A 23,932-nucleotide genomic window follows, 5' to 3' on the forward strand; every position below is an offset into this window, starting at 1 on the left:
AGCATTCTGACAGTTAGTGTGACTCGGGGGTGTTGACTCATTTAAACTAACATATTCATCCTGCTGTAACCAGGTTTCTGTAAGGCAGAATAAATCAATATGTTGATCAATTATTATATCATTTACTAACAGGGACTTAGAAGAGAGAGACCTAATGTTTAATAGACCACATTTAACTGTTTTAGTCTGTGGTGCAGTTGAAGGTGCTATATTATTTTTTCTTTTTGAATTTTTATGCTTAAATAGATTTTTGCTGGTTATTGGTGGTCTGGGAGCAGGCACCGTCTCTACGGGGATGGGGTAATGAGGGGATGGCAGGGGGAGAGAAGCTGCAGAGAGGTGTGTAAGACTACAACTCTGCTTCCTGGTCCCAACCCTGGATAGTCACGGTTTGGAGGATTTAAGAAAATTGGCCAGATTTTTAGAAATGAGAGCTGCTCCATCCAAAGTGGGATGGATGCCGTCTCTCCTAACAAGACCAGGTTTTCCCCAGAAGCTTTGCCAATTATCCATGAAGCCCACCTCATTTTTTGGACACCACTCAGACAGCCAGCAATTCAAGGAGAACGTGCGGCTAAACATGTCACTCCCGGTCCGATTGGGGAGGGGCCCAGAGAAAACTACAGAGTCCGACATTGTTTTTGCAAAGTTACACACCGATTCATTGTTAATTTTAGTGACCTCCGATTGGCGTAATCGGGTGTCATTACTGCCAACGTGAATTACAATCTTACCAAATTTACGCTTAGCCTTAGCCAGCAGTTTCAAATTTCCTTCAATGTCGCCTGCTCTGGCCCCCGGAAGACAATTGACTATGGTTGCTGGTGTCGCTAACTTCACATTTCTCAAAACAGAGTCGCCAATAACCAGAGTTTGATCCTCGGCGGGTGTGTCGTCGAGTGGGGAAAAACGGTTATAAATGTGAATGGGTTGGCGGTGTACACGGGGCTTCTGTTTAGAACTACGCTTCCTCCTCACAGTCACCCAGTCGGCCTGCTTTCCCGGCTGCTCGGGATCTGCCAGAGGGAAACTAACGGCGGCTAAGCTACCTTGGTCCGCACTGACTACAGGGGCCTGGCTAGCTGTAGAATTTTCCACGGTGCGGAGCCGAGTCTCCAATTCGTCCAGCCTGGCCTCCAAAGCTACGAATAAGCTACACTTATTACAAGTACCATTACTGCTAAAGGAGGCCGACGAATAACTAAACATTTCACACCCAGAGCAGAAAAGTGCGGGAGAGACAGGAGAAGCCGCCATGCTAAACCGGCTAAGAGCTAGTAGCTGCGCTAAGCTAGCGGATTCCTAAAAACACACAAAGTGAATAATGTGTAAATAATTTAGAGGTGATTCAGCAGAGGGAGTGCTTTAGTTAAGGCACGTGAAGATTACACTGTGAAATAAATCGTTATCTAGGTAACTAGATAAATCTAACTGCGCAGATTAAACAGCTAACAGATACAGCAAAACACCACTGTGCTCCGGAACAGGAAGTGATACAATACCGCAGTGAGAGCCAACCACCAGTAGAGGCAAGCAAGCAAGAGCTCTTCTCTAATGTGAGAAAAGCACAAACAGCCTCACGCGTGTGTTCCTCCTTTTTGTTTCAATTTCTTTTATTCACGTTGGGGCCACGTTTCACCAAACTCCTCTTTGGAGCCACTTTGGTGTAACTGGAAAAAGGTGTGGAACCATCTGACTGAAGTCTGCAGGGTGTCTCCTGACGCCAAAGTCGTTTTTCCTGAACTGGCCTTTTAGAGTTTGAATATTTGTCCACCAAGGAGGATACGTATCTACCTGGGAAATTCTCCAGTAATGAAATTACAATCAGAGTAAATTTTTAATAAGAAGCTAAAATATGCCCAGATTTTGCTGTCATTGTAATTCCATTACCAGATAATTGTCCACCTGCTTCTGTGGATTTGTCAGCAGGGTCGTTGTGAACTACTGAACCCATTTTCACAAAGGACAATGGCGTTTTTGTTGTTGTTGTTGTTACAAGTGGATTATTTCAGTCCAAATGCATCACATTCAGCCACTATTTTTAACCTGAACCATAACCATAACATTATCCCCCCCACATGCCCATGTCATGTCCCAAATTTTGCGATACCATAATGAAAAAATTTAATGATATGTCACAAAAATGTAACACATTTCATGACAGTATCAGAAACTAATGGATTAAATCACTTTATCGTGACACAATCATGACCTTGGCGTGAAATCAGGTTGATTAGTTTCGAGTGGTGAGGCAGGAAATGGAAAAAAAACTTTTGTTTTCTTACAAAATAAAAAAAAATTCTAACATTACCAGCATTGAGGGGACTGAACGCAATACTGGACAAATCTTGGGCTTGATATGAATTGATAATTTATTTTTTGTACGTGTATATGAATCTGCAAAGAGGGGTGGAGCCAAGAATTTTTTTATTGCAAAACAATCTATTTTGACAAAACATACTCCATATTTTGAGTTACGTCTGGAAGGTGTTCAGTAAATCTGAGGGGCTGCAGATTTTTTTTCTGTTTCCGTGTGTATGCGTACTGTACATGTCTGAGGTTATGTGTGGGAGGGGAAGGCGAGGTGTCATCTACCTGCATGCAGTGGTAATGGGTGCTTTTTCCATTGAGGTGGCAGCCATGATAGTAGACGCTACAGTCATCCAGAGGGCTGAAGCGCATGAAGCCGTGCTGCAGGGAGTTGTCCCTCTTCTTGTGCATGTTGTAGTGCCTGATTACATCCTGCTTACTGGTGAACCTCTGCAAAATTAGAGGGGGGGGGGGGGGTGCAACAGGTTGGCATTTATTTAAACCAGTCACAGAATCAGCAACAAGTCACTTTATCTCAGTGGAAGCAGCAGCAGCTGCAACACGCAGGAGCCAATTGGTGATTTGGGGTGGGGGGGGTGCAGAACATACGGCGCTGTGAAGGAGCAGGAAGGACACGTTGTCTGTGGTTAGTCATTTTCTTAGTACGGTATATTTCAAACCTGCATGTTGACCAAATGCAAAACCACTGCAGGCACGACTGTCAGCAAAGAATCCTTCTGCACCTGGTCCTTACATCACCACCACCCCGGCCCCGCCCCCTCTGCACTGATACATGTTATTTTCATTAAGATGACTCAATTGACTAGCAGGATCACAATTCTGATGCTTTTGGCTCTGGAAAAAAAAACAATGTTCCACGCAGATGGTTTTTCAGACGAGCACATAGAAGAAACAGAAGACAACAGAAAACAACCAAATCAACTGAAAAATAAAAAGAGTTTTGTCTTTCAATTCGCTGAAATATGATTTTGTTTTTAATTAAAGCATTAACACCTGCTTTGGGTGCAGGGTTCACTTATGATGATGAATAAATATGCTGGGAGACCTTCCTTCTGATATTTAAAAACAACAAAAAAAGCTATAAAAATCCCCACGTATGTTGGAAAACAGAAAAGTCCATCCACAGGGACCGTCAGCAACCAAATCTGCTGTAATTGGGCTTAAGCTGATGTTTCAGAAAGTGTAACGAGAGAAGCACAAATCAATGAAACAGTTCTCTCTTCAATCCATATTCATCTCCAGTTGAGGGAAAAAGATCAGAAAGAGCCATTCTCAAACGCAGCTAATTGCTGTATGAAGTAGGGTAATTGCTCTGGGTCATGTGTTCCACTCGTGCTCGAGTAAAACGTAAAAATCCTGTACAGCTGCTCATTCGAGTTTGGCCCGTTTCCCGCTGCATATTTCACCGAGATTTAAATCCTGTTGCAGCAAACAATTTGATGGGATTGTTCATGCAATCACCCTTTGAATATGGTTTTAGTCATTTAAATCACTTTTATACTTCCTGGGACATCACTTTTGAGGAAAACCGGAAGACAAGTTGAATTGCAGGTCAAGATACATTCTATCTATCAGGCTGTCCAAAATAGGCGTTGGAGAGAGCTGACTGGGAAAAAGATCTCATTTTCAGTTGAGTGGCGATGAAGGTTGGGAGCCACTTGCTACATTTATTTTAGGATTCCCACTAGTGTGGCAAGATGCACAAGCTGCCTCACGTACAAGCCCATGAAAGGAGAATGTTCGGACCCAGCCAATCGCCCTGAGGCTGGCAGTGGGATAATATTCCAGGAGTGTGTGTCATGTAACATTTCATGAGTTATCACTTCGAAAGGGGCTCCTCATCACAGCCTGGCTTTTTTTTTTTCCAGGGTATTGACACCCAGAGAGCTCGCTTCCAAAGCATATCTGTGTTTCCCCGCAACATAAAACCAACTGAGAAATGTGGACTTGACCGTGGAAATTGCCCTGATAACCTGAACTAACACTCTAAATAATGACATGGAATGATTTTCCTTTGTATTCCTCCAAGAATATGTCTCATCAAAGCGTGAAGTGGGATTCATGCAGAAAATGAAAGCTTAGATCTGTAATGCTCTTCAGCAGATAAACAATATTTATCAAGCGGTAATCTCTCTTGATCGGGAGCAGACGAAGGAGATTACATCTGAAGATAGCTTAATTCAGAAAAGTGTTAAGAAAGGAAGGAAAAACACAGCTCTAGCTGTGCACGGATTTTTGACATCATTCACAAATCTGCCAGTGTTTGTCTAACTCTCTGTGGCCATATGCTACACCAAACAGTCTGTGCTGTGATCTGCTTTGTGTTTTTTCTCCTTCCTTTGCCATACATGACACCACCAGGGACCAGGGCAAGATTAATACCGTAAAAGGGGATTAAAAGCCGGGATGTGATGCTGGCAGCCGTTACAGGATAAAGAAGAGCCATATTTTGAGTATATTTACAATTAAACTTGGAATAAAAAAAGGCGGTCTGACAAAGAGAGGCTGTATCTGGAAGGAACCTGCAAGATGAACATACGAAACGGTTTTAATCTGTGCACACCTTTAATCCATGAGCCCAAAGCCAATTTAGATCTAATCGGTGCCACTGAAGGGGACTAAACAACTTTTAAAATGCAGCCTCAGTATACCAGAATTTACACAAAAATGTATATATCCAGGTAGGATTACACAGGGGTCAACATTTATAAATGCTCCAGTCATACTGAAAACTACACCACATTGGCTATAAAACAACAAAAATGACAAATTTCAGTTTGTAAAGAGGTCAAAAATTAAAGTTGCTCAAATTTTGATAAGTAAGACAAATAAATGGAAGAGTTTGACTGTGTTGAATACTTCATCTCCAAAGTAATGGCCAAACAAGGTTGACCCGTAATGTGATAACTAAGCATACCAGATGGCGCAAAACACAGTATACCTTTTTAAAACCCTATTAGAAAAGAAAGAACCTTCTTCAAGAACTAGGCAGGCATTTTTCTGACTAGGTCTAATCTGGCCTTCCTGTTCTTGAGTTTTAAGGCCCCATCATACTTAATATGAATCAGCACGAGCCACACTGAATCAGGCCAAATGTAAAAAAAAAAAAAAACTATTCGTGCCACATCTGGGAAGGATTAAGAATTGTGGAGGACAGCTGTCCAAATACCCAGACTACACTCTGACCCACCCCGACTGATATGTGCACTGCACATGTCATGTGCATGGGCCTCTGAACGCAGTACAACCATAGGTGGAACCCTGAACGAGTACCTGAACAGCTGCTAGAATGCAGTAAGGACAATAAGAATGCACTTACAAGCTGTACGATTGCGGTCCCATTGAGGTTCGGCAGAAAATAAGCCTGCTGCACTTGTGATGCATTCAGGGATATTCAGGACATTCGGCCAGGGTTCGACGTGGTGAATACGTCCCCCAAACACGATCTGAATATCACAAATGTCGTTTTTGCACCGTCCGATTGTGTAGACTGCGGTCAGATGGCACTTCGACTGCCGTTTGATATTTTTCCACTTCAACTGCGCCTGACTGTTTTGAACATGAACAAAATATTGGGGGCAGCCGCACGACTGTGCCCGAGTGTTTGGACTGCACTCAGACTGCTGTCCAATGACCATGAATGCACCTCCTAAATGTGGTTCGAGTTTTCATTCGGCGTCTGGTGTGATGGGGGTATTACTAATGGGTTGCACCTTGTCGTAAACCCTCTATATGTATTTATGTATGTTCATGAAGGCATCTCTTAATTGTAGGTATTAACAATGATACACCTGCCCCCTCTGGAGTGTTCTTGACTTGGCTAGATGTTGTAAAAAGTTTTTCTTTACCAGGGAAGGAATTCTACAATCATCCACTTAAGTTCTTAAGTTGTCTTCTAGTCCTCTTAATGTTGTGTAGTTGCATTAGTTCTCTTTATGAATGGACCAAATTGTTGCTAAAGTTTGTGCGATCTGTCTGTTGATTTATTTTGTTTTGTCAGGCCAGTCATGGCCTCCTTTCCCTGCATGTGTTTGGACTTCATATTGAGATTTCCAATGAATAGCTATCAAATACAAATTCAACACTCTGAATCAACTCTTGAATGTACTGTGGAATAATGAGGAAGGAATCCAGACCTGGTCAGGAAACTGTCAGTCAACTGTTCAATTACTTATGACCTCTCGATCTAGGTGTTGAAGGTTTACTATTTTGTTGCTATTACTATTATTATTATTTATTTTATTTTTATCTCACAGTTACTGTGGTCAAGTGAATCTGAATGAAAGCAGACAGTGATGTCACTCTGGAGTTTGCAGCATTCAGAGCAAACACTTTTCATATGTAATTGTGCAAAGCTCAAAAAAGTGATAAAATACTCACGCTCACCTGGTAGTTACACTCAGGGTCCATGCAGTGGTAATGCTCTCGATACTGGTAGGCACAGTGCACATGTCCACAGTGCTGACTTCCAGAAAACCTGAAAACCGTAAATGGGAAACCTTTCACTGATAGACCCAGCACTGCTTCACAGCATGGGGACCTCTCTATTACAGAAAGAAAGAACGACGAGGTGCATTAAGATAAACACTTAAAACATAAGGAATCTGACAAAAATGACAGGTGAGTGGGGGTTTCAAAACCATCACGTTTGTTTCACCTTCAAACTTGACTTCTGCTTTGCACACTGCTTCCACAATTTACCCGTCTGTCACACCAATTTCAGCCAAATTAGCTCCATTTATTTCCAAAGCAGCCGTAAGAGACTCTTATTATATTGGAACCCGTTCTCTTGACAAGTGTGCACACTCACACGTGCACTCACTCTCTGAAGGATTTGGAATCCTTTGACTACTTTTATTGCTCAACACCATGAAAGCCCCTTGTCAAATCAATGCACAGTTCCTGCTGGTTAATCAGAATGTTTTACTGTGTGACAAAACTATCAAGTGTCCAGAGACGTTTCACCAAAAAGAAAAAAAAAAAAACAGACCTCAAAAAAAAAAAAAAAAAAAAAACCTCCCAAAAACGAAGCTTTTGCCATTTCTGGTTAAAAAAAACAAACAAAAAGTGCACTGCTCACTACTGTAGAGCCACTTTTACTGAGGTGATTAGAAGCCTGACGATGATGACTGTTAAAATCCTCCAATTACAACTGAAAACACACAAATAAACATTTACGCTGCCGCTGCCAAGAACTCCATCTGCTCGGAGTGCAGCGGAGAGAGGGACAAGTAATATTTTTTCCATCTCTCTCTCTGTGTTTTTCCTTGTTAGGATTATCCCAGAGCTGCATTTACAGATCACTTTGCTGAGTTCATTAAGCTAATTGAACGGCACATCCACTACTCTTTTTAAGTTGGTTGTGTGTCTGTGTGTGTAAAACACGCTGAAAGAGGCGGAGACTCGGATGACGTCTCTTTCGGAAAATATGAATCCAGAACTGGTGAGTACATGGAAAGAAAAAAAAAAAACAACATATGTCCCAACCCATTAGTGTGCTCTATACTCACACACACACACACACACACATACACACACACACACATACACACACACACAAACATTTATGCACATGCCCCCCCCGAGTCCCCCTGAGGGTTTGGCCCACCCCTCTGCTCATTGCCCAGCTGTATCACTTTGCCTCTGGACAATTCCCACTTGCCGCGTCAGGGGGCCTAATGGGCCGCTGCTATTCAGCAGCAGATTAAATATTAATATCACCACGATACAGAGATTGCAGCGCATCTCCAGTTACAACAGAGATACACAGATCAAAGTGCTGAGGCAATAGCTGCTGCATGAAAGCATTTAAAGAGTGAAAACTGCAACTAAACATTACCAGGGAAGCTCTTTAAAACGTCGAGCTGCAGCACGGCGAGCACGCCAAGTTTGTTTCCACTATTTTCACCAGGTTCGTGTGTAAAAAAAAAAAAAAATTCATTTACAAAAGCTGGTTTTTAGTTTTAGTCTGTACTCATTAGCTCCCCCCCCCCCGTGCTACATTTGCCCTTTTTATGAGCCCTCCATTCCCATTTTTTTCCCTCTCTCCTCTTCTTCCCTTTCTCTTTTTTTTCCATTCCCCAACACGGAAATTGAAACTGTATCTGGGCTTATCTGCAGCCTCCCCGTGCATCAACTGCCGAGATGTTTAGACAAATTTTATGCATTATGCAGCGCAAATATCAAAACAGTTCTTGGCAGTGCCAGCAGAAGCCTCATTAAAAATTCCTTAATTAAATCTTCTTGCAAAATGTAATCAGTCCAAGGAAGGGGTTTTGTGTGCATGTGTGTGTGAGTGTGTGCAGGAGAGGATACGTGTTTGTGTGTGTGTGTGTGTGTGTGTGTGTCTGTCAGTGCCAAGGCTTTGATTTGTGCCCTTCATGTTATGGGCTTGGAGAAGTAATCATTAACGCCAAAGCCACTTTGGCTTTTCAAATGCTGTTCTTCTTTCTTTTTAAACTGAATAAACAAACAAGTGATAATCACCTTTCTTGTGTTGGCTGAAAATTAATCCACAATGTTTCGGGGGGGGGGGGGGGGGGGGGTTATTGTTCTGTGTCCACTGAAACACAATCCACCTCCTCTGCCCTGATGTTTATTTTCTGCTGATGCGAGTCGCTGTCGTTTTAGATTGTTGAGTTTCTCATGTATTCGCGCAGGCATCACCCCCACTTATGATCTCTTGTTTTCCTGCAGGTTCCACCCGTTACAGTCAGGTACCACCAAACCATTACTCTTTCATTACCCGTCATCCTTCTCCATCTCGGCACATAAATTCTTTTCTTAATTCATTTACTGCGCAGAAAACGCTGTCACGCGGCAGCACTGTGTGGTTGCAGCACTTCATAAAACAATGTCAGTGGATAAAAAAGCTCCAGTGTTTTGGGTCCATTTTTTTCATTGGTGCTGCACAATGAGGGATTTGCATACCTGGCGATATATTTCTGGTAGAGGTTGACGTCTTCGCTGGCGGGTTTATCTGGTGGCAGGCCATTCCTAATGCACCAGCAAACACAAAGGAGACAGGATTAATGGTGAGGCCGGGCCGCTTGTTGTTAATAAAAACAAACTGACACAATATTTACTTACAAGCCGCTCCCAAACTTTGGACTATCAATATACATTTTCTCGTGGCATAACGGCGTTTTCATGTGCTCTATGAATCCTGGATGGAAGGCGTGCACGTTGATGCATGGTCTTCCACCCAGTGAAAGGCAAAACGCAGGAGCAACGGGACATTAATCTTTTATGGGGGGTATTTTGGCGAGTGCTCGTATGCAAAACGAGATAATAGGGATGTGGAAGAAAACCTCTGAAACGGTCTTTTCTGCTAATCGCTCGTGGCCTCGGAGCTGACGCTGACGTCAAGTTGTCTCTAAAGCAATAATGCAGCTTAAAAAAACAAAACAAAAAAAAAACTTATTTTAAAATAGCAGCACAGGGACATTTGAGTGACTTGGTACATTAATCAGGGCGTGCTGAGGGCTACTAGGCGTCCCCCGTGATGTCATCAGTCATGAAGCTGCAAGTGGCACGGCTACAGGAAGCCGCTCAGAATCCAGTACGCCCTCTTAGCAGTGGCATTTAGCTCCATGTGAGCAGCTCCACACGGGGGATGACCCCAGGTTAATCTGGCCCAGAAGGGAGGGGCCCCCCCCCCCCCACCTCCTGCAAACAAGGACCAGTCTGGTTCAGTTTTTCAAGCTTGTTGTTCAACTGTGCCCCAACCTGACAAAGGCCAAAGCCGGAGGGAAAGAGGCCTGAGGACTCTTAAGCAGCATCTTTGATTGGCTTTGACGAGAGACGACGTCAAAAACCAATCAAGCGGAGTCTGAGAGCCGCTTGCTACCGGTACTGCGTAAGACTGGAAGCTACTTCCCCAAACCCCTCGTTTGCTTCTTTTAAAGTGCACTCGTCAGGCGGTGTTGAGTCGGCCCCTGTGACTCGCCGGGAGGTTAGTCATGGCTCCAAAGTAATTAAAGGGAGAGTTGTTACACCCCAGCCAAACGAAGGAAGTCAGTCACTTTGCGATGACTGTGCTAAATCAGTCTCCACGGAGTGCTACAGCGAGTAAACACTTCATGTGCCTTCGCAACTCATCATGTCGTGGATCTATTGGGCGCTATGCGGTGTTTCACACTACATTCCTGTTGGCTGCCGTGGAGGTAGCAATTACCTTTGTGCAAGGCTAACCGACTCACAGTAGCAGTTAAGTGTATGTGAGCTCCACGTTAGCTCCAAGGTGCTCCACTGAGAGAACATCAGTGTGAAGAAGACTGACCTCTGAGCACGGAACCGCTTCAGTCCACCAGCAAACTATAAACTCCAATTTTAATAATAGTTTATGTGAGTTTAATAACAGATGCCTAGGTAGCATGCAAATAACAAATACAGTATGTCGCATAGTATTCCTCTGAATAAGCACTAACTATTGTCACCAACAGTGAAAATACTTTAAAAAGTAATTAGACAGGAGGTCGTGATCAAGTTTTGTAAATTCCAGTAACAACCGCTGCTAAATGTTCGCACTTGTGTTTGGTTTATTTGGCTGTTAGCAAGATTACTCAAAGCTAATGAACCAATTGTTGTCAAGCACATTGAATAAAGACATTTTTTATAAATGGAAGAGGCCACCAAAGTCTGATATGATCTGCACCTGAACGTTCATTCGTGTCAAATTGGAAGAGATGTGCAGCACAAATAATTAACTACAAGTACACTTCGGTCCAGATCCAGTAGGTGATTCATATCTAGTTCCTTCTGCTAAGAAGGTGAAATGACATTAAGACTGTCTGTTGTAGGAATAACTCAGAAGAAGCCCTACAAGATTCCACAGTGTGACGTGGATGAGAGTCCACGACTCCCCCTGAACAGGACGTGAGTCCAAAGCAGGTTAAATTCTCCAGCTAAGGCCAATAGTACCCATTTACAGCTGAGTGAAATGGAATGCAGTTGGAGTGTCTTGTAAAGAAGCACAAACAGGAAGCATGACTGCTAATCAAACCCAAATTTAGATATTGGCAGTACAACTCTTTTCTCACTGAACTACTAGAATATCTCAAATATCTGAAATTTTAGGCCATGATCCCAAGAATAACTGTTAGGTGTAGACAGCACCAGCATGGGGCTTGTTGAAATGTATTTTAATCTTACCGCCCCGTAATTTTGACTCTTGGATTCTTTTGGTCCAACAAACATTTACTATACTCTCTTTTTTTTGCCATTTTCTCCAACAAAATGTTTGACACGATTTTGAATCACTCACTAACATTTTTTCAGGATTATCATACAAATTCTACCCTGTTTACAAAAAAACTGTTACATATTTTCACCCTTCCACAAAGCAGTGGTGGGCACAGTTATACATGTCAACCCCTTTGAGGGTCCACCTGTATAACCAAGTGAGAAAATCCATAAAATCAACACAAAATCCTTATAACCTCCAAATCGTACCAAAATCACTTTTATTACAGGACACACAACCGCATAGCGGTGTCACATAACTGGGTTTTTGTCCACAAATTATGAGTTGCCACAATGACATTAAAGTCAGGATCATTAGTATTTCCTCCACAGTTGAATTTCAAACAATAGCGATCTAGTATTCATGCGTCAAGCTGAATTTTATCGAACTGAATGTGTCAAATTTAGTTATTTTTTACAGAAACAAGAACTGTCTGTCACTAATGGAAATACATTAATAAAATCATGAAAAATAAATTGAATAAAGTAAATAAATATGAAAATGGTCACTGGATCCTTAAACTTTGGACATAATAAACTCTACATGGTGGATCCTTGATCTCTAGACATAAATAGAAACAAACAAACTCTGTAGTTTTTGTCAAAAGCATTTCCTTTCAGACATTATTGGCATGAATGTCTTTCCATACATCTGAGCTGAGCTCTTGCAGCTCGCTGTGCTGCACGTCAGGATGTAATTCATAAAGAATGCAGGACGTCTCATTTTGGGAAGAAAAAAAAGTTTTAGTCAACTGTAGTTTCTTGTCTGTATTACAATGTTTTAAAGAGGTGTCATTTTATTTAAAGCGCAATTCGTTTTGAAGTTATTAATTCCGACTGGACTCTGTCTCGGCAGAGAGCCGCGCAGCCTTTGGAGTTGTGCAACGGAACGGAGGACGATTCTCGTTTCTTGACTGCAACAAGACAAGAGTCTCAGTTAGTGACTTTAATCCACACAAAAGTGACTCACGGTATTTTAATGGCTTTGAGAGGAGTTAAGAAGCGGACTTGCAGTTTCTGAAGAGCAGCGAGTCAAAGAACCAACGAGCTAGTGGATCGAAGCATTGCTTCATTTGGTTCACGCATCAAAGTAGAGTCGCGCTGCAGAAACGGTTGATTACAGAACCGCTGCAGACCAAACTCTGAATATCCGTAAGACTTTATTTGTACATCCGCATGATACTGAAACTCGGAAAAATCTGTATAATTTACAGACAAGCCGTATAGGTTGACATGTATGCACCGTTCAGTTAATCCGATAACTGATAATTAGCGAAGCTAATGTTTTTGCTAACAGAAAACTTAGTAATGGTAAAGTGAGCAAAGTTTAACTGTCAAAAATGTTTGTAAACCCTAAAATCAAACATTTTAGTCCATCTGTTGTGTGTTTGTGGCTGTTGCTTGCTGATGACATCATCATTAAGCGCAAAACGTGATTGGCCAGTCAACGCAGGGAGCATTGTGGGTAGTGTAGTTCAGGTTCACTTTGGACGTTACAGTGAGTGTTACCGTCCGCTCAACGCAGAAACAAAATGGACTAATTTTGACATTATTTTACTTTATTTCTTTGTGGCTGATGGCATAATTTAATCACCAAGACTCGGTGGGAGAGAGGAGATCTCACGGCGCAGTTGTGTTACAGAAGGACTTTTCTTAGACACCATTTTGGATTATCAGGACACTTTATGTTGATTATTTCTTCAGAATTTAATGAATCCCACTGAAACTAACGGGTAAGAATTTATATTTACTACGTGTCTTTTACTCTGCCAATCAATGCATTAATGGATGTATTTCGGTTGTTTAAGCCGCAGAGTTCAAAGCATGTGAAAAAAGAAGCAGCTTTTAGTTCGTAAATGAAAGTGTATCTAATACCGAGATAAACTGTGACTTCTAATGCTGTGTTTTACTGCTTTTGAAAGATGATGACAGTGTTTGGGGTTTTATTTTTTATTCATTCATTTTTTTGTGTGTTCTTATGTGTTTGTGATACTTGAGTTTACCCAGGAGCCCCTGCGGCGCTTAAAGTGAAAATGGTTTATCAGAAGCCGACAGTGTAATCTGATGTGGCCGCATCCGAATCAATACTAAAAGTTATCGGTTATCTGTAATAAAGATACATTTTGTAGCAGTTTATTGATTTGGCGTCATAAAAGATAACTTTTCAGTTTTTCGGATTAATGGTTATTGAAGCTAACTTTTTGGTTAGCTGTGCTCACCTCTGCCAAAAAGTCAAATCTTTTTATGGTACAATTTTTTTCCCCAATGTGGAAAAATATTTTCTCCTCTTAAGTATCAAAATTCTTGAATGTATGGCAGAAGTAAAACTAGTCTTTGTTCATATGCAGAATTTAAAATCATGTCTAGTCAGTTCAGGTGTAGGAGCTGGTGATGAGCTAAATCAAAACAATCAAATCCATCTCCTCATGTAACTGTGTCCTGACTGACGACCACCCAGGCAGACCTGTGGTCCAAAGTTATCTGTGTTCTAGGAGTGCTCTAGGCCTTGTCCAGACAAAGGAGTCCAAAATAAAGAGGCACCTGTGTACTGAATCATGCTCAAGAAAATTTGTACAAACGGGACATAGTGCCCGATGTTACTTCACAACATGTGTAATACAACTCAACCAGATCTCTCTAAGTAGGACTGAACATTTTAGGCACATTTATTCATTCCAGGAGGACCTAGTGCCTTTCCAAAGATGCAGTAACAACATAATTCAGGCAGAGGTGCTTCACAAGGGTAAAGTCTAACCTTACCAACTCCCTAGAGCAAAGACATACGGAACAGTGGTTGGGAAAAACTCACTTGTGCATTTTTGCAGAAGAAACCTCAAGCAGACCAGACACAGTGGGGTGACCACCTCCTTTGGCCATACTAACAACAACAAGGATCAAATAAACAAAATACAACAAAGAACTGTCAAACATGCAAAACAGAGATGATGGTAATAAGCATCCATGTAATAAAACACCAAATTATTCAAAATATGATGGGAACATGTTAAATTTAATTGTCCAGAAGTCAGTGGATGGGAACCTGACTCCACTCAAATACGGTATCAGGATTTAGCTGTTCTCTAAAAGTCAACACTGTGTTTCGGTGTGTATTTTGATGAAGATTCAGATTCAAATTTTTAGAAAAGTAAATGTTTAATATCATTGAAATGAAGTTGGGTGTGTAGCCTTGGTGTATTTTTGTGCTTTCCCAGTGTTTTTTTTTTTTTTTTATATGCTGACTTAGTGTTTGCTGACTTACTTTACAGAGGACACGGTGCCTGTGGTAATGGAGTCAGTTTTGGAAAAGCTGGACTTCAAGTAGTCAGATGTGTTGAAGCTTATATGCCCTGCCGGGTCCACTGTAAGTGCAGGGGCAATGCTGGCCCCAGCAGCGCCTACTGTGGGGACACCAGGAGTGCCGGGGTTTCCTGGGGCTGCAGCGAGGACATTGGGCATCAGTGAGCTTTCTGGATTTCCTGGCATAAACTTCTGTATTGTTCTGATGTCATATTTGGAAGGGCGGCCAACTTTGCAAGTCTTAAAGGCAATTGAACCTCCCATGTCAGGACTACCCTCACCAGGCTTAAACAGGTGGAGAAACTTGACATTCTCCAAGTCATACTTGGAGGGTCGCTTGTAAGCGTTACCATTCTGCTGCTGAAGGCTCTCCCCCATCTTCAGTTTCTGAATAAAGAAGTCATACTTAGAGGCTCGGGATGCTATATTTTGTACGTGAGATAGATTTGATGGTTGGGATGTTCCCAGCTGAGGTCCTCCTGCCTGCTTATGGTCCAGGCCGGATGGGTAGATCTGTGCCTCGGATGTTGGAAGGCCCCCGGAGGTCTGCAGCATGGTAGTACTCTTGTCTTGGACCAGTTTTGAGTTGAGGTCTTCTGGTTTGGGTGGGGAAGCATACACCGGCCAGGGGAGGGTCTCACCAGCTTTCAGCTTGCGAATGTACTCTTCATACTTGGAGAAGCGGGCACGCCGTGAGGCTTCTTCACTGCTGAGGGATGAGGGGTCTGAGGTAGCAGCTTTGAGCTTGTCAAAGCTGATCTTCTTGGTCAGATCATCCCTTACTTGCTGATCATCATATCCAAACATTCCTAAAAACTCATTCATGGTGTTGGCTGCATAGTCTCTCAGGGCCAATGCTTCGCCTGCACAGACGAAAATAAAAACACAGAACTGTGAAGTCAGATTCATGGAGTCCTACTGCTGCTTAAACCTTCAAGTTCTTTAGTGGCGCTGTTGGACATTTTTGCAACAAAAGAAAATAACTTGTTAAAATAACAAATGTGTGCATCTATTCATTTATGGGATTAAATTTAATACTGTGAGCTGATATTGGGAGATGCTTTCAGTTGGGCTTGTTTAGTTTGACGTACTATTTTTCCAAATAATCTTAATGTTATTTAAATGTGTTATTTACAGTATGGAGTTGGACCATTTAATAAGAAAACTTTCTCTCAGCTGGTTGTTCTACCAGAAGACTTTAAGCCAAACTGTTAGCAACATTACAATAAACAGACATTCTTCTCAATGCTTCCACATTACTTATTTAAGGGACGCCATTAAATGTTATTTAGCTATAAAATTATTTGCAGTTGTTTGTCTCTTTGTCCGTTTGCTTCAGTCCTGCACAGTTTGCACATGATGATCTACTAAAGGGACACAAAGAAGAAAGAATGTTTTTTTAAAGACATTTTTAAACTCGGTGTTCAATCAAAATGAATTAAAGATGATTTGAAGCAAAACTTTCACTAAGGAAATCGACACCCTTCACTTTTTTCCTTCAGTTTACAAAAATTCTTAGAAATTAAGCTGCACTAACAGTGGAGTTTTTCCCTGTAGATTTCTACATGACTGATGCTGAACAATAACTTTATAATTATAACCATCTTCTAAGAAATTATTGAGGACAGTTCATAAAATCCCCCTTCGAAGCGTGGACGCCAATATCTGACAAGAACTTTATTATTTTTTTAACCTTCAAAAAATGAAAGAATGAATTCTTTCCTCAATCATTTTACACATTTGTGGGCTGCATCATCACTTTTGCTTGAAGAATCCATTAAATTGGACAACTGCCTGAAGGACACAGACGAAATGTAGTCAATGTATAGTTTAATTGCATTACGTGGAGATTAATTCTGGCTCATTAACTTTCATCCAGGTTAGTGCAAGGGGTCAAAGAGTGGGTGGGGAAAAGGGGGGAAATGATTGTGTCTGAAAGCAACGGAGCAGCAAAGCTCTGCATAAAAAAAACTCAGAAATACAGAAAAGCGAGGAAGAACCTTTTAGGTGAATTTTACATTCATGCTCACTAATCAATTCCTAAAAACTCATGTTGTGTAACTTCACATTAACCAGGACACCAGAGTGCAGGCATCAGATGATCATTTCACACCAGGTCACGTCAAACTTCTGCTCTTCTTGGTTCACTTTTGGCACAGTCTCAGGGCCTGAGTCCAAAACCAAAATATAGTTTATTGCTTTTTTTGCCCCACCACAGCACACATGAGCCGGCCTGAAGTAACACAATCCACCACCCAGGTAATTAATACACAAATATTTCTGCTGTTGTCTCACATTTCTATGTTATTGCTAAATCAGTCACTCTCCCCCTGCTTTTCACATCTACTGCGCAGCATGTAAAATAATCCCCAAATTTCCACTCACTGCTACGGGGTTGCTCCTCGCCGCTGCAAATCAGGATGAAAGACGATCCGGCGGATCGAAAGAGCATCAAAAATTTAAGAGAAATGGATCGAGTATTGAGATGAAAATACCAGCGTGTTTGCTACATTTCATTTCTATCAAATCTACCATGTTTTCACATGGACTGAAACCGCAAAGTGACAAACTGCATATGTAAGGAGTCAGTGTGCGGTCCAGTTTTCCCAAATTCTACAACGTGTCCTTTAAGCTGCTAACATGAGAACACATACGACACCGTGTAAAATATTACTCTAAAGAAACCTGAACATGTCATAGCGACGCTCTAATACATATTTAGCTAAACACTGCTGTAACATGTGATTTGATTTAGGTGCTGATAACCTTACTGCTGGGTTGCATTTTCTGCTTCTGTATTTGTAAGAGTATCTCAGGTCACAGTAGATCATATAGCTCTAAATTTAGAGCCGGCGCACCCGCACCAGAATGACACAGAAAATATAAGTACAGTCGAGTCCATAAGCAGTTGGACAGTGGGATAATTTTGTTGTCATTTTGGCAGTGTGCACACCTCCACAATAAAGATGACATGAAATAATCATGATGTGCTTGTAGTGTAGATGTGTAGTACCTTTAATTCAAGGGTTTTAAAAATATTGCATTAATCATTTAGGAATTAGAGCCACTGTTATATAAAGTCTCTACATTTTCAAACTACACTGGACAAACTGAATATGAGGATTATTTTTAAGGCAAATCATCACTTTTACAGCCAGTTTTCTTCAGATAAGTCAGGTGGCGGACAAGTCAATGAATACTTCTGACTATGTAAGCAGACTAGTGAGGGAACCATAGACTGTATGCACAGTGCATCTGTAAAGTATTCACAGCGCTTCACTTTTTTCACATTTTAAGTTATAGCCTTATTCCAAAATGGAGTAAATTCATTTTTCTCACCACAGAATTTTACTCACAACACCCCATAATGACAACATGAACAAAGTTATTTTGAATTTTTTGCAAGTTTATTAAAAATAAAAATGTAATAAATCACACGTACATAAGTATTCACACCTTTTGCTCGATACTTTGTTGATGCACCTTTGGCAGCAGTTACAGCCTCAAGTCTTCTTGAACATGATGCCACAAGCTTGGTGCACCTATCTTTGGGCAGTTTTGCCCATTCCTCTTTGCAGCACCTCTCAAGCTCCATCAGATTGGATGGGAAACATCGGTGCACAGCCATTTTCAGATCTCTCCAGAGACGTTCAATCGGATTCAGGTCTGGGCTCTGACTGGGCCACTCAATTACATTCACAGAGTTGTCCTGATGCCACTCCTTTGATATCTTGGCTGTGTGTTTAGGGTCACTGTCCTGCTGAAAGATGAACCGTCACCCCAGTCTGAGGTCAAGAGCACTCTGGAGCAGGTTTTCATCCAGGATGTCTCTGTACATTTCTGCATTCATCTTTCCCTCAATCCTGACTAGTCTCCCAGTTCCTGCTGCTGAAAAACATCCCCACAGCATGATGCTTCCACCACCATACTTAACTGTAGGGATGGTGCCTGGTTTCCTCCAAACATGACACCTGGCATTCACACCAAAGAGTTCAATCTTTGACTCATCAAACAAGAACATTTTTGTTTCTTATGGTCTGAGAGTCCTTCAGGTGCCTTTTGGCAAATTCCAGGCAGGCTGCCATGTGCCTTTTACTAACGAGTGGCTTCTGTCTGGTCACTCTACCATACAGGCCTGATTGGTGGTTTGCTGCAGAGATGGTTGTCCTTCTGAAAGGTTCTCCTCTCTCTACAGAGGAATGCTGGAGCTCTGACAGAGTGACCATCGGGTTCTTGGTCACCTCTCTGACTAAGGCTGGGCTTACAATGTGCGAGTTTTGGCCCTTTTTCAGCCGATTTTTCACTCGTGCGAGAATTTTTTGGATTGGGCCGAGTTTCAGCTTAATCATGCGTCCTGCATCGTGCAGTCTACATGGAGTAACGAGCTGCGTTTAACATCTTATGACCACCTCCCGATCGGGAATCGTATGGTCGGATGAAAATCAAACCTGTTTGATATTTTGGTCGGCGGTCGTGACTCGTGAGGGTTCTGCGTTGTTGAAGCAGCACTACAAGCGTCTACGTGCTGATTACCTCGCACACTGTGCATGAGCAAACACCGGAGAGAGCAAACAGTGATCTCATGTAAAGTCCTGTTTTTTTGTTCTTTTTTTATTGCGTTCCCTCGCAATAACCTAATATCATATTAAAGTTCATGCCTATCACCGCGCACAGTGAGTGGAATCAGGTGGGGGGGACTGAACGTATATGCGCGCGCGCACACACACACACACAGCAGACAACAACAGGATTTACGACAGATGAGGGAGTAAGTTGCTACACCTTGCACAGCTGTAAGACTGTCTGCTGTCTGTTTTTTTTTATTTCTCTTCAATTTCTTTTTTTACAGAGTGCAATGTGCCCCAAACCTGGGGTCTACAGTTGCATCCTAATCATTAATCATTACTGGCATTGTATCCAAGGGCTCTCTTCAAGATGGTGACTGTTCCTTTAACTGCGGATATCTGCACCTCATGAACACTTGGGTGACCAGGGATTGATCACCCACTGTCTGCTGTGTGTGCGCGCGCATATGCGCGTTCAGTCTCCCCCCCCACCTGATTTCACTCACTGTGCGCGCTGATAGGTATGAGAATGTAAATAAATTTGTTTTAAAAAGGACAAAAAAAAAAGCTTCTGTTTACCTACATTTTACTTCTGGAAACATGAGCCCGACATGTGGTTTTTGAATGTACAATGTGAGCAGTCAGATCGCATCAGAGCATCAGGCTGTACAGTGTGAGAACATGAATCGTGCGCTCTGAACTTTTAAACCCTGCGGTTTTGTTGCACAGTTTGAGCTGGAGCCAAGTACAACGACTGAAAATATCGTACAGTGTTTGCCCAGCGAAAGGCCCTTCTCCCACGGTCGCTCAGTTTAGACGTGTGGCCAGCTCTAGAAAGGGTGCTGGTGGATCTGAACTTCATCCATTTATGAATGATGGAGGCCACTGTGCTCATTGGGACCTTCAAAACAGCAGAAATGTTTCTGTATCCTTCCCCAGATTTGTGCCTTGAGACGACCCTGCCTTGGAGGTCTACAGACAATTCATTTGGCTTCATTCTTGGCTTGTGGTCTGACATGCACTGTCAACTGTGGGACCTTATATGTAGACAGGTGTGTGCTTTTCCAAATCATGTCTAATCAACTGAATTTACCCCAGGTGGACTCCAGTTAAGCTGTAGAAACATCTCAAGGATGATCAGTGGAAACAGGAGGCACCTGAGCTCAATTTTGAGCTTCATGGCAAAGGCTGTGAATACTTACGTACACGTGATTTCTTGGTGTTTTCTTTTATTATTATTTTTTAATAAATTAGCAAAAACTTATTACCTTTTTCCATGTTGTCATTATGGGGTGTTATAAGTAGAATTTTGAGGAAAAAATGAATTTCAACTGTTGTGGAATGGGTGTAACATAATAAAATGTGAGAATAGTGAAGTACTGTGAATACTTTCCGGAGGCACTGCATACTGGATACCTGTATAGAGAAGTGGAACAGCCCATATTAAGCCTGTCACCATGTTGGCAGCGCTGGCTGCACTGATTCAGTCATTAATGGGGTGGCTCCATCTGTGATAAAAGAGGGCTGAAATGCCCTAATCTTCAAGTCTAAACCAGCTAACAGGCTAACTTCAGTTTGGGTGTTTTTAAATCATATTTTTGGGAAGTGGGCAGTAGTTATTCTAACAATTTAATTTGTTATGGACATTAAAAGTTATGAGCTACTTATTTTCTCAGTAACTGTGCATTAATGGGACCTAATGGATCAGGCTACCGATAGTTGCTAAAAGTGTTAACCCTGTTAGTGTACAACATTAAATACCATGAGAATGTCACTCGGTGTGAATATTGCAGCAGGGATGTCTTCTAAGATGATCTGTTAGGACATTTCAACACACCACAAGCCATATTATTCCAGGTTTTTGTAATAAAATACTCCAAACCAAACAGACACAGCCTCCACAACAGCTAGCAGCTCCATCGAGCGGACTCTGAGCTACAGTCAACTGCTGTCACACAAAGTGGCCATGCCCCCAATTATACAGAATTCACTCACTCATACCCACTCATCTTCAACCACTTATCCAGAGTTGGGTCGTGGGGGCAATATCTTCAGCAGGGGACTCCAAACTTCCCTGTTTATACAGAATTCTATTGCTTAAAATATCTTAAACTAAAAAGTTTGAAAAAAAAATTCACCTGCCATACAGGTGTCATGGAGTGGGAAAGTATCACTACAGAAGAAAACCTTTTTTCGTACCAGGCTGTAAACATGTTTATTTCTGCTCTGAAGTTGGACATTTTAACATGGACTCCTATGGGAATGTGCTCTGTTTTGGAGCCAAGCTCAAGTGGCCAGTTAACGAACTGCAACTTTTTCTTCTGGTCAGGTTTCATCTGAGACAACGAGGAGGGAACGCACCTATGACAACTCGAGTTATAGACCTCTGTGGCTGTGATTAGAGAAACTGTGCAAAGTGCAACTTTTGTTGGATGCATCACCAAAGGAAAGGGAAGTTTGGGTTCCCCTGCAGGAGCTGCTGCCCCCGCGACCTGATCCCAGATAAGTGGTTGAAGATGTACGCATGTATGTATCACCAACTGTCACTTAACTGTCACGATGCACCGTGACACTCTGTAAATACTTATGAATCTGGCTGTACATTTTACTGGTTGAAACATTTGTGAACAGAATCATGGTCAATATTTTGAAATAAAAAAAACTATCATGAGAGCTTTAGACTGCTATAGGATTGTAGCATCTCAAAAATACAAGAATACTACAAAGACATCAACAATTTAGTCTAAGAGAGACAGACAGACAGTCTTCTTTCATATTGTATTCTGACTTATCTCCTAAAAGCTCTAATTCACAGGTGGAGCTGTAAGAGACGCGATCATTGAAAGGCAAATGATCTGAAAGGATTAAGACTCAGACTGACACCAGATAACCTTTCTGAAACCCCGTGTAAATGGGTTTTCTCCTCAAGCCTTATCTGGCTGACTCTTAATGAAGCCGTGTGACGCCAGGTGGGAAACTATGGTTTATGGGTTAAGGTGAGACTGGCCCCAGCAGTAATATCACCCACTGCCACTGCCTCAAACACACACAAAACTCTCCTCCCGCTCCGCTGACATTACCCTCTTTACTCTCTCTGCTGTTGTAAAATGTACAAATAAGTGGTTCCTAATCTTGACACTTCATGCTGACAAAATTCAACACGGGACAAAGACAGGCTGCGTCTATATTTGAGGCAATTAGGCCACGTTTTTCCTCCCAGATATGGCACCAGATGGTCATTATATCTCTGCTCAGCTGACCAAACATGGCCATCAGCGTGGCACGGCTCCTGTGCACAGACAGAGGTGTCGCTGATGATAAAGGTGCGTGCTCGTGGCTATATATGGCGTTCAAACAGACTCTAAAGAATGTCAGATTTGAAGCTGAAGTTGGGTTTAAAAAAAAAAGTGTAAAAACCAATTAAATACAGTTTAAAAAAGCAATCTGTGTTCATGTTCATGAATTAGTATAAGTGTGTTTTGTTTAAGTGGACAGTTAGAATAAATGACCTTATGTGAATTTGTTTTTGACTAATTTGATACATGCAGAAAGAAAAAAAATAAATATTCGGAGCTTCAAACTTCCTCGCTGTTTGGCTGGTTAATTAGCAGCCAGTAAATAGTGAGGGGTTTGAAACAGCTTGAAATGAATAATAACCTTTTACATTGAACTCAGAATTGCAAATGGAAGTCATGGTCAAGCCTGTTTGATCTGTCGCCACCAGTGTCTCTGTCATTGCTTTCATACGTTTTATTCATTGCTTCTTTTTTTTTCCTCCCCATCGACTGGCTTACCAGGGCTCTAATGCAACATCTAAATTATCTAGGAAAAGTATTCTGGGGTTTTGCACTGATAGGAAATCCGCACCATGCCTCGATGTGAGAAGTTAAATGTTTTGAAGGTCGCAGTTTCTCTCATTGATCTTGCAATGTTTGTTAATTACATTGTCACTGATGATGTGAGAGATAATTAAGCCACTATGTTTATATGCATAATTATGTGCACTCCGCATCAGGCTTTGAAAGACAGCGGCGACAGAGAGAGAGAGAGAGGGTGAAAAAAAACAGTTTTAATTGTGAGCCGAGCAGAAACATGGCAATATAGATGCCCTAGTTACAATCAACAAAGAGCCACTCCAAAGACAAGATTTGCAACTGATGCAGCGATCGCTCCCTGCAGTCTTCAAACACTCGGGCTTTGTTGTGAGATGTGAAGCAGTAAAGGTGTCGACCTGCTGCACGACACAAATACATATTTACAGTCCTTTTTTTATTATTATTTCTTTTGTTTTGTTTTTATGGCTGTGAAATAAAAAATAAAAAAATAAAATGACTAATTAAACCACAAAACCTTTTTCATTTGTCTTTAATGAAATCTGTTTCATTCTCTGAGAAGCTCCAGTGACCAAAGCTGCTGCTGCTGCTGAAACAAAAATCAAGACCAAAAAAAAAAAAAACAAAAAAAAAAACACAACAATAAACTACGACTGGGGGTAG

At 41.7% G+C, this 23,932-nt stretch overlaps 1 protein-coding gene across 5 annotated transcripts in view; it reads right to left on the bottom strand.

Moving 5' to 3' along the window:
* Window positions 1-23,932, bottom strand: part of casz1 (castor zinc finger 1) — a 130,711-nt gene that overhangs the window by 35,790 nt on the left and 70,989 nt on the right. For 2 of the 5 annotated variants that reach the window (XM_034173245.1, XM_034173247.1), the window contains exons 3-7: window positions 14,834-15,734; window positions 14,384-14,452; window positions 9,262-9,327; window positions 6,712-6,808; window positions 2,596-2,760 (exon numbers count right to left, since the gene is read on the bottom strand). In XM_034173245.1, coding sequence (XP_034029136.1) covers window positions 2,596-2,760; window positions 6,712-6,808; window positions 9,262-9,327; window positions 14,384-14,452; window positions 14,834-15,734 — 1,298 coding nt within the window. The remainder of the gene's footprint in view (window positions 1-2,595; window positions 2,761-6,711; window positions 6,809-9,261; window positions 9,328-14,383; window positions 14,453-14,833; window positions 15,735-23,932) is intronic. The other 3 variants (XM_034173244.1, XM_034173246.1, XM_034173248.1) reach the window with 3 other exon arrangements.

The sequence above is a fragment of the Thalassophryne amazonica genome, chromosome 6, assembly GCF_902500255.1.
Source record: "Thalassophryne amazonica chromosome 6, fThaAma1.1, whole genome shotgun sequence".
In the NCBI taxonomy this organism is placed as follows: Eukaryota; Metazoa; Chordata; class Actinopteri; order Batrachoidiformes; family Batrachoididae; genus Thalassophryne; species Thalassophryne amazonica.